This window comes from Atta colombica, unplaced genomic scaffold (assembly GCF_001594045.1).
Source record: "Atta colombica isolate Treedump-2 unplaced genomic scaffold, Acol1.0 scaffold153, whole genome shotgun sequence".
Lineage (NCBI taxonomy): Eukaryota > Metazoa > Arthropoda > Insecta > Hymenoptera > Formicidae > Atta > Atta colombica.
In genome coordinates, this window is record NW_017259243.1 from 2,711,836 (window position 1) to 2,724,258 (window position 12,423).

The window sequence follows — 12,423 nt, forward strand, 5'->3', positions numbered from 1 at the left end:
AGGATATATAATTTCAGCTTAGTAGTTAAATAGCAATTAAATTTGTTTTTAAAAGCAGAAAGATAATCGCATAAAATTTAAATTGTAAGAAAAATTAATTCAGATTAATAGTCTCTTTAAAAATAGTGGATGATTTGCACCACTTCTTTGCACTTGAAAGAAACTCTGCAATTAGCTCAACGAATAAAACGACTATCTTTTCAGATAATATCTATTTTTCGAGATTTGCGATAACTCAGGAAATCAATCACGTGAATTACATAACGCAATTAAGATTGAAACTTTCTACATTACTCACTAAGCACGTTCATCGGAATGATCGTCCGGTTCCGCCAGCTTGGATAGATTTTATGGCAAATTGTGAAGGGGACAAGCCAATGCTGATTTTTCGTGATGACTTCCGCGAATAAGTCTTTCGTAGAGAAATCGCGAGATTGCAATGCAACGAGAGACTTTCATAAAATGTTCCCGAAGACATTGTTCGGAGAAATATCGAAAATTCCATTTCCTTCAAAATAAAAATGTCGCATTACTTCCAGCTGGAATACTGTGAAAACAAGATGATGCCAGAATTTAATCTTAAATCGCGCGCGAACTCTCGATAATCTTATTTATTTTTATTCCACATTTAATTTCCCTATCATGTTTGTTACTCGTGCTGTTTTCACCAACAATATTTTTCATTCTGAAACATAAACAAGTTCTTTGTCCAATCTCTTCTGTCAAAAAGACTGTGTATTATGGAACTGTATATTTGGAAAAACAAATCATGATTAAATATTTTTACTTAAATATCAAATAAAGTTTTATCAGATAAAAAAACAAGATTTAACTGTTTGAGCTAAAAAACTTTATAGCTTTGTTTGTTAATATTATTTTTATTGATGCTTTCAGAATCTCATTTATACATATGCGTCATATCTATAAGGAATCGTTATTTTTGTAAAATAATTTTTTGTGATTATAAAGAACCGTTATCTAAAACGATAATGCTTTTCGTGAACGACAAAAGATTTCCACGAACCCAGATTATGATTTCAATGCCATTGACATCTCAAAATATTTACCTAAACGGCACGTGTTTATTCGAGACTTTTCACTTAAAATCGAATTCACGTGTCGGGTGCTTATATAACACAATAACAGACTGATAACGATATGATCTAAGACGAACAGTATGTCATCACGACTATTTATATTCATGATAATTTAATCATGATCAATGATAATTTAAAATCATTCATTGCAATATATTATTATTATTATTATAACTGCGTATTATGGCGGCTAAAATCATTTGGCGATACAAATTAATTATGATGTCATAAAAGTTTAACATTACGCGACATGACACGTAAAATGTTCAGTTGAAAGCATCGAAGGCAAACATTGGAAGGTGTAATTTTTAGCGAATTGAACATTATCGAGAATTAATAAAATATTCAGATTGCACTTCTCTCTCTCTCTCTCTCTCTCTCTCTCTCTCTCTCTCTCTCTCATTATTTTAATCGTAATTTTTGTCCATATTGGAGGCCAACCAGAAACATGAATACATATATCATTACGAAAGTTTCTGTAAAATGAATATTAATATTTGGAATTATTGCATGTACCGGTCATTATGGCGTTAAGGTATCGTTTATTTATATTTCATCGCACAAATTTTCTCAAGCAGTGTGAGACATGTTTTTACGACTCTGCGACGATCGTTTAATGATTATTAACTGCAATCGATGTATGAATAAGTCATTCAAAATGATTATCAGTGAAATTTATGTGTCAAATAATTAAGAAACATAAATATAAAACGAATTATGACGAAATATTTATGTTCCCAAATTATGTTCGCGTCGCAAATTCTTTCTCTCTTTTATTTGATGTATGATGTTACTGAGAGCATGATGCGTTATAATGAAAATATTATTATATATTTATGACGCTAAATTCATTCAGTTGTACATTTTGATAAGATTTCTCTGAAAATTTATGTGTCTCACTTTCGCTTGTCTCTATTAGCCTTTCAAAAATTAAATTCTCAGAATATTCACTTAGAGATTGCTACAATGAGTACGTGATCATTCGTAAAACAACGAGTACTCACGTTCGCGCGCAACAATCGAATTATCAAACAATCGCGATAAGTACCTGGACTCCGGTATGAAAATATTCCACCAGGATGGCCTCTTCTGTCGCGGATAATTTGGCGAAAAAAGTCCCTCTGTGCTGCCAATCTCCGAGGGTACACCAGAAGGAACACCAGACACCACGCCCTTCCTTCTTTTCCGATCTAGCTTGGGCGGCTTCACGAGTGGATGCCAGGATTTCCGGCGTGCCTTTTTGGCCTCCTGAGCCAAGCGGTCACGATCTTCGTTCTCTAATACTTCCTGATTCTCCTCCAGCAGATCCTCAGACACGTAGAACACTGAGCCTCTTCTGCCACTTTCGCTCCCCCTCCTTTTATCCTTTGTCTTCTCCTTCGCATTGTTATCCTTGACGTCGATCTTGATGTTGTCCTTAGCAGTATCCTTGGTGCTATTCTCCTTCTCCTCAAACATGCTGACTCTACGAGCCCTTTGGATCAAGCTATCTCGTCGAGCTTTCAGATCCTCCAGAACGCTGTGCCGGCGAGTCTTTGTGTCCCGCAAGATCGCTGCGTTCTCGCGATGCCTTCCGACGGCGCCGAGGATCCTCGCCAGCGACGACTCCTGCTCCATCATTGCCGGGATGGAGTTGGTCGAGGCGTATTTGGTGGTCGTGTGACCGTTCTGCGGTTCGCTGATATACATCTTGGCTGTTTCCATACTAACTGGAATAGCCACGTCCATATGACGAGTGGTTTATAGTTGCGTAATGCGCATCACAGAAAGCGTCGGAAATGTCGAGTAGTATCTTATATCGAGATCACCGAGGGTCAGCTCGCGTCTAGATTAAATATTTACTATGTACCGAGAAGACCGTTGTGAAAGATCGTTGACTTTCTGTTGATACCGCTAACATCGGGTTAACGCCTTACAGCAGCAAGGCCGTTGAAGATAGCCGAACGAGGATAAAATAATCACATCGGATGGATCGCTCTCTTCTGTGAAGTCGTTAATATCTCACGCCGGAGACATTCTTGAAGGTCAAATAACGCATAAAATATATTCGCTAATTCTAAACCGAATAGTCTCAATGGCGTTGACCGAATAATTTATAATAATGGCAGAGAGAGATCAACACACAAATGATCAAAAAAAATAATTAGGTCAAAATTTAAAAAACTCGATCATTTAAATATCAAAAGAGAGTAAAATTTTTAACTGATCTTTCACTAATGTAACTAATGTAAACAGAATATAGATCGACTTTACTTTGTCGTCATCTTGCGCCAAGAAATTACAAACGATAGGCAATTATAAGATTAAAAACGTAATAATTTATAGCAAACAAGCCGTCGAAAAGTATGACATTCACGATTAAATATTTATGAATTGAGTTGATCCATCATATTCACCAGATTCTATAGATTTCAAGTATTCGCGAGCAAAGACGTGCTACGAGAGTCAGCTACGATCTTTCATTATTTAATATTATACATTGGCGAGGCCGTCGAAGATTACGCTGCGGTATTCACAAATTCCAAAGCAGAGGGAATAGATTCTCTCGTGAAGTTTGTCGATTTGACTTGTGTATATCGTGTATATCCGGTCCAGGTTTATGCGATAAGATTTACACAATTTCTCGTCAGTTGCACCAAATTGGACAAGCTTATCACCTTTAATCAAACGAAGACGATTTGCAGTGAAGAAATATTATCCGATGATTTACGGCTGTCATTCTCACAGAGATAAGACGAAAGTACGGCAACACGGAGCGTTAAAGCGCGATCAACGGCATTATTTCACCGGCGCGGCGCGGCGCGGCTCGCGTCAGGTGAAAGCAGCTGAACGGTCGACCGCCTTTTCACTCCCGACGCCGACGATGCCGTCGATGCGGTCACTCTCGTGAAACGCGTGCTATCTACGTAGGAATACGCCAATGCGTGTGTGCGTACGTGCTCTTGATCTGCGGATACGCCCGTGGAGAGGAGAACGTGGGATCTGCGTCGATCGTTGACCCACCTGGAGAGATCCGTATTTATTTATTTATTATTTATTTAGTCCTCTGTCCTATCTGGCGCGAAATGCTTCGTTTTTAGACACCTAGAGATCCGATTGACGAATTTCACTTAGATTTTTGAAAATAGAGGGATTCTCGTTTCGGCCGATTCTCGAGACTTTGTTCATTCCGTTCTTCACCTCGACCAGCCGTCGCCTGCCGAGGGCGGCAGGGACGAGATTTTGTTGTTTCGCATCACGCTCGATGACGAAAAAATGCAAGGATGAGCTTCTCGGGGACAGACATAAGACCTTTTTTTCAAATCCCCTTTTCCTTTCTTTTTCCTTTATATCCTGTCGATTAAATGTATTCTCTTCTCCGTATTATTTCTCTCTGAATACACGCGTGATTAAGACACTGGATGATCGGAGTCGGGCGAAAAAGAGCCGCTCTTTCTCAGAGCCCTCTTTATTTTCCCTTTGACTCGCTCTCGTTATCAAACTGCATGCACGCAGGTACGTCACGCACACGTACGCAATACACGTCGAAAGCGTATACTGAATACACGGGAGAACGTCGGACGAGACTTGCTAGCATGAATCGAGAACGAGCTCGATCAACGGCCGCCACGTGAATCGAGTATCGTAGCAACTAAGCGCGAGCGAACGCGACCGCTTGTATTTATACGCGTGCCGCATTGCCCGCCTCGCACGACTGTCTCTCTCTCTCTTTCGCGGCGCATCCCCCACCCCGTCGCGACGAACGCGTGTACGAGAGGATACGCACGAAATCTGACCGATCCTGATTCTCGTTTCGGGAAGAAGAAATCTGTATATGATCATGGCCGTCCGTTTATAGGATTCTTTGATCCAGCTCGGGTAGCAGTTATTTTTTCATAAAAAGCTTTCATAAAAATGTCAGAAAGTGGCGTTTAAATTTTATAAACGTTTCTTAAATGTCTCTTATAGATCCAGGGTGAGTCTTTTGAAGCGTAGGAGTATTAATGAGTTTTTAACGATATAGTTGGTTATTTTAAGATTTATCTGTTCTTCATGGAGGTCACAAGCAACTTTAATTTAGATTTAGATATGTACAAATATATATGGCGCAAAGTGTGATATAAACACAAATTGTTAAATATTTATTGCGTTTCTAAAAAGACTTCAGCAAAAAAATTCAATTGCATTGTAGATTTGTCTGTTTTCTGCGTTAAAAATGAGATGTTATACAAAATTAAATAATTTCGTCGAGCAAACACTTGAGTAAATTAAATTTAAAGTTAATTATTTGGTAAATTGAATTTAATCCTAATTGGTATTCGCGAGTCCAGTGTAATGTAAATTATCGTATCTTTGCTTAAAATTATAATGTATTCTAAGTTTGAATAATTTTTTCATTTTGAAGATCAAATTCGAAAACTAAGATTATGTAATTTAAATTTATGTCAGGCTGTGAAAAGAATTTGTTATAAACAATTTTTCACAATGTATTATATATAGTTGAAAGTTTAAGATTAAGAAAATTTCGGACCGATTACAGTTAAGCTAAACTATGGCTGATACGAAACTATACATATTATATTATATAATTCATTGTTGGAAAATATGTGATTAATTTCTGCATCATCTATAATATATATAAATTATAGAACAAAATTAAAGAGATAACTAAGAAATATATTTTTAGAAGAAACTATAAAATACAATTAGATAAAAAATTTAGATAACCAAACATTTAAAAACATTATTTTTATTTTTATGAATGAGTATAAGATAACCAATTAATAGGAGATTAAATTTTGATTGTATTTGCAGATAGATTTCAAAATTTTTGTATGTTCCTAGTCGCGTTTGATGTATTTCCTGTTGTGTTCGTATAATTCTTTTTAGACATTCTTAAACTTATATATGAAGGGCTTTTAAAATCACATTGTATAAATCCAAGATAATCAAGTTAATCAATTTGATAGTAGTCCATTCAAGATTGATAAAATAGTAAGACAGATAATAACAGTTTTAATACTAGTAAGAGATATATCGATCATTTCGCTGAAATTATTATTGCAAGAAATATCACAGATTGATTTATAGAAGGAAAAGCGTTTGCTTGCATTATTTATGATTTTATAAGTTCATCTTTGCAAATTTAAAGAGATAAATTTTCTCTCTTTTTGATTTGATTTCAGTTTGAAAAGTATGGCAATAATACATAAATAAACTCACTGAAATAAATATATTCGTTGTAATATTTATACAATAAATATTATGACACGTGCTTTCATCATAAATTTGTTAATATAAAATGTTATTATCTTCAGGGATGATAAGATTATGATTGATAATAATGATAACGGTCGTAAAACTCATGGAGTATCTATATAGAAGTAAAAGCAGATGTAAGCAGATAAACAATAATTTATAACTTATTCGAAAGATAAACAATTAAAATGAAAAAAGTTGTATAAATGATAAGTCAATTAATTGCAACATATTTTGCCACTTAAGGATAAAAAATCGAGAAAAAAAAATAGAAAAATATATTCCAAGAATCTCGATCGTATCCAAGTATCAACATACGAATGTCCTGATATTCCTAGATATCGCTTTGTTCAAACAGCCACTTAAAATTGATTACACAATTCGCGATATCAGACTGCCATTTAATTCACGGTCGGCCACGAGATATTTTTTCCGGCAATCGCCATACATCTTGGCGCTCCGCTCTTGACCCGGTTTTAGACCATCAAGAGATTGACCACACCTGCTTGTTTATTCGACATTTACTCAGATTTACTTATAAGAGCTGTTGCATCCTGCGACACATGTCATGCTAATAGTTTTCATGAGCGTAAATAAATAAGCATGCACTTAAACAGATTCTGTATTTAAATAAACTTTTCTCTTTCATCTTCATCATACATTTTATCGAAATATAAATGATTTCATTATTTAATGAATTTGACTAGAATTTTTTTATATTGCAATCACATCAGTAATTATTTTATGTTGTATTATTTGTATAACATATTTTGTTATTATATCAATATTGTATTAATTAAAAAGTCAATGTAAATAAATATTTTAATATGTAAATAAATAATCCTCTAAGAAATTAATGATTGCTATATATATCAATGTTGGTAAGTCTAGCCAACTTTTTTATACTCTAGTTACGTTCGTCAAGGTGCAGCATCCCCTTTTACTTTTTGTTTTGTAAGAATTAAATTAAATAGAGCAAGAAAGAGAAATGACGTAAAAGTACGATGAAATTTACAGTTCTGTAAATTAACTGCTTTCCATTGCATTAATTAAAAAAAACTTTGACGTAACATATTCGTTAGATACCATGAGAAATAAACTTTAGGTAAACAGCTTTTTATTTACTAGATTAAACTGTCAACTGTAAAGAAACAATTTCCAAAGATCCTTTCGTAAAATGTTCGTTATCCCATATTTTTTATTCAAGTTTTAATTACAATTCAAATCTGTTTTCGTAAAAGAATCCGAAAAAAGAAAAACTTTATTAATCGACTTTCGGAGATAACAATTTACATATATAATGCTTCGAAAATGCTTGTCGGGCGCAAGAGGGACACTATCTTGGACAGAACAAAGAGCGACGTTGTTTGTTACAGAAATTTTCTCAACGAGCGAGAGGCAAGAAGCGTATTCAGCCTCCACGGACGGACAACGGGAGGGTTCTAATTGGCTGAATCAAATTAAGAGTCCGTGTTTTCATCGTTGCCAATTTCGTAATTGGATACGCGGCCGAATTGACCAATTGTTTGCACCGTTCTGAACATTCATTCGTCTGTCTCGTTAATCGTAGCCTTCGTTAGGAAAATGCACGGATGTGTGACGGAAACTTCGTCTCGGTGAACGACAGGGCGGAAATGTCGTGGAAACGGGTGTAAGTGTCTCCTCGTGGCGGCCTTGTAATTAGACAGCTGATCGCGCAGTGACATTCCCACGCCTGACGATCGATCGCCGTGCGAAAGCGCGGAGTAAACTCGCGACGACTCGAAAATTATTTCCAAACAAATCCGTCATAGCAAAGCTTAATTCATAAGTAATCTTATTTAATTTGTCCAGTTTCTCTACAAAAAAATATTATAATTTACTTATAATTAATATTTTATATATAATAAATTATATATAATAAAATTCGCATAGCGAACATATAAATATTTTAAACGATATGATAACAAATGATGATGTAATCAAACTAAGTTTATAATTTTAAAATTTACAAAAGAAATAAATAAAAAAAAATACTATCTGAATATATTTAATCTTGTACATTGTCAGATCGTATTTTTATTTATCTCTCTTGTAAATTTTAAAATCATAAACTGAAGATTTTTAAATATTTCTTTATATTATTCAAATATAGAAACTTTTAATTTATATATCTACTGAAAATAATTAAAATCGTATGTGTGTAAATACATCGCATTTAATCGGTGAAATTGACAATTTCTTCGAAGTTCGGTCGTCACTCTAGCATCTCTTTAAGTAATTCGAAAGTTATTCTTAAGTCTATTAAAAATAAAAAATAAAAATAAATAAATACGAATTAAAATTTCAATATAAATTAAAATACAATTTTCTTTTAATTAAGTAAATTATACTTATTAGATTCTTAATTCTGTTATTAAAATATTTCATGTGTATAATAGCTATACTATTATTAAAAGATTATGATAGGCTTTAGAAATTCTTTGATATTGTAGATCTAATCAGGTCTATAAATAAAATACACAATGATGTTATCTTTGCTAAATGTATTCATTGAAACTACTTGTGGAAAAATATTTCACAGTGTTGGAATAATTTCGCGTGTTAGAGAGCCTTAATTAATTAAATATACTTTATCAGATATGTATTTGTCGTCGGATTTACGCGTCGTAAAACAGGTTTACGACATGACTACCGAAATGGGACTAAATTTTTTCCTTTTGAATCACGAGAGCAGACCTGTTTCCTTTTCGTTTAAACAAAGAGATTGTTATTGATATGAAATCATTTACAATAAGTGTGATCCTTAACAATTGCACTCAAAAGTTTTCAAAAAGAAGCAATTATTGATCTAATAAATAATATATTTTGATAACACAAAGTACTATAATATTTGAGAATAAATTATCATATTCTACATGATGCAAATAAAATGTTCATAAATTACTCATTTTTCAAATAATAAATCGAATAAAATTTATTTTTCTTTATTTTTTAAATCTCTTCTTGTTTAACTGTGAGTCGGTGCAATCACTAATCAATCAAGAAATACAAACAACATATATGTTCTTGATGAAAATTGATATCTGACCGAATTAAAAAGCAATATATAAATTATGTCAGATTTCTTGACAACAGCAACAGCGTGTAGCAATTTCAACCGATTAGTCATAAGAATAATAATTTGGGCCGCGTGATAAGTCTTTTTTTTTTCATCCTAACACTTGTGCTTGTGTTATTCGTTCTACAAATTGGTGCAGCGACTCAAAATTGTGTTTTTCTAGATGAACATCTGCGCAAACGAAAATGTTCGAATACGAAGAATAAGTCGTCAAAATCATAGAAAACAACGAAGATAAATTGACTATTTCGTTAACCCTTTAAATCGTGTGAAATACAAACTTGTGGAAATGGATTTAATTTAATTTCTTATACGTTGAATTAAACATTGTATTCGTTTAAATTTTCTAAGACTAAATATTAAATATGCCAAAAGGTCGAATTTAACATAAAATTTTAGTACTCAGAAATTATTCCGGTAATAAAAAAAATAAGCTATAATACTTCTAAACAGAGAAAAAATTTATTAAATTTTAATAAATATTTCTTTAAGTATATACTTCAAACAGAATATTTACTAAATGTAAATATATTTATTAGATACAAGAATCATTAATTCGATTCAACTATCATTTTTTTTTCACTTCACTATCTAAATATTTATTTTACATAAACATCTAAATATTCCACTAAAACTATTCAAAGAAATATTTATTAAAATTTAATAATTTAATTTTTTTTCTCAGTGTAAATAAGATTACTATTTTTAAAAATCAATCTTTTAAATCATTCAATCTTTTAAAAATAGATAATATATAAATTCTTTTTTGGATAATCACATAGGAAATTAATATTTTTGTATTATCTGTCGAGTTATGTCAAGAGATTAAAGGAGCACATTCCAAAAATGATGAAAAATGGAGAAAAAATCGTGTCCTCCGTTACGATTATACGTATTAAATGTCAGCCTGATGATATTATTGAATAGATCCGACCTTCGTGAACTCAGATGGGATAAAAAAGATCGGCGAAACTCGTAGCGTATCTGTCTGGTATATCTCGTCGTAAAACGGCGATTTACGATCCAATGGAATTATAAACTTTCATCTCGAAAATTCGTGCAAGCGTATGCAATCGGATAAAGAGATGCTTTTTCAATGGTTTATGTGATTCTGTGAATTCTAGTGTGTTCGATCAGAATTCGAATTTAATTATAATACTGTGATATAATTTTTAGATTACATTATTTTACAGGTATCCTTTTTCATCAGTGCAAATTCGGTGGAATGTTTTCGGAGACCACGTAGATCGCGCGTAACCAATTTAATTTAATACTTTAATTTAACTCTCGCAATATGAAAATCTAAAACTGGAATTACATCGAATTTAATCATTAGTGTTGATGTAGCGATAGAAAAAGAAAAAACAATGATGCGATAAATCAATATATATTCAATAAAGCAATTATATTGATTGCAATCAATTAGAATTGCGTGATTAAAAATCATCTCTATACGCTAGAAAATCGTCGACCAATAAAAAGCTATTTGAAATTATTTCGTCAAACAATCACTAAATTATTCGGGTTACGATGTCGAAAACAGTTTCAATAATTCGAGAAGGAGAGAGAGAGGGGGGGGGGAGAGATAATTGAATCGAACATTTCACTTTCAATGCAGTCATAGCTGTTTAATAAAAATCATTTACTCTTCATTATATCATTGATTAAGTATATTAATTACTATTATATTCAAAATTCTCAAAGAATAAAATTAAAAATATATTAAACAATATTATTTTATTACGAAATTCTTTGTTTAATAATACAAGTATCATTTTATTCTTCAAGCTGTCACTCTTCCACATATTTAACAATAAGAATCTTTATTGTTTCTAAAAGAACTACGATTCGTAGGGGCCTACTAAAGCTTTAGTTTTATTTTAAAAATTTTCATTCATTTAGTTTTATTTAAAAAAAAAATTGTCAAGTTTAGAATTTTGAAAATAAGATTAAAAAATATAAAATTATTATAAATCAATTACTATTTACAAATTAAGAAAAATCTTCGGATTATCGGGATTCATATGATAATTTCAGTTACAAGTTATTGAATATCATTACATCTTTTTTGCTTAAAGCTTATTGTACGCCAAAAGAATACTTCAGAAAATGGACTTGTTATATAATATACATGTAAACTCAATTATTTGTAAGATAAAAAATATGACAAAAACAACGTGCTGGCACGAGTTACACACGACATTCATCTATAATAGAGCAAAATATTTACTTAAATTCATCATGCAACGTGATGCGTCATCCTATATGATATCATTTCGAATAATGAAAAACCACTTGTATCGAGCGAATCTTCCCATCAATTAAAAGATGCGAGTAACGCGCTCGTTGTATGCACGAACGATGAAATCCCCGGCGTACTTACATGGTTGCTCATTCCTTCGCGGTGAACATGATTTATCGAATACTTCCTCGAGTTTTCGACTCTTCATACGGATTATCAAGAGTCCTTGCATAGTCGATAGCGAGATGAAGACAAAGAAACGAACGCGTTATAAACAGCAGTAGCTTGAGAAAGCCTGCATCGAACAACGTCGCTTCGTTTGACATTCCATACGTGCGACATCTGCTGAGGAATATTAATGGCAACCGGCGTCACAAAAGTACGAAAAGGTGTACATTAATGTTGCATAATAAAAACATTGAACAGACCTTGTCATCATTCTCCGTATTAATATAATGTGCGATAATGAACCCCCCCGTGCCGTCATAAATAAGGTAAATTAGAAAAGTTTTTAATTATGAAAATTTTCGGAGTCACTTATTGCATTAGTCATTAGGAATATTATTAAGTTCAATTTTAATAAAATCGATTCCCTTTATGAGAGATAATATATATCGATTTTTAACTGTATTTTAACAACGAATATACAAATAATGAATGTTAATCTATATTTTTAATCATTTCCTATCAGTGATATTTGCAATTATATTTTTCCGTAATTTCACTGTACATTATATATATATATA

At 32.6% G+C, this 12,423-nt stretch overlaps 1 protein-coding gene across 8 annotated transcripts in view; it reads right to left on the reverse strand.

Annotated features, from left to right (window-relative positions):
* The window catches only part of LOC108685493 (TLD domain-containing protein 2), a 151,684-nt gene that overhangs the window by 80,590 nt on the left and 58,671 nt on the right, over positions 1–12,423 (reverse strand). For 6 of the 8 annotated variants that reach the window (XM_018190304.1, XM_018190309.1, XM_018190308.1 and 3 more), the window contains exon 1: positions 2,146–3,171. The exons of the other annotated variants lie outside the window; for them this stretch is intronic. In XM_018190304.1, coding sequence (XP_018045793.1) covers positions 2,146–2,825 — 680 coding nt within the window. In that variant the 5' untranslated portion in view covers positions 2,826–3,171. Of the gene's footprint in view, positions 1–2,145; positions 3,172–12,423 lie in introns of those variants that run through there. 8 annotated transcript variants of the gene reach the window in all.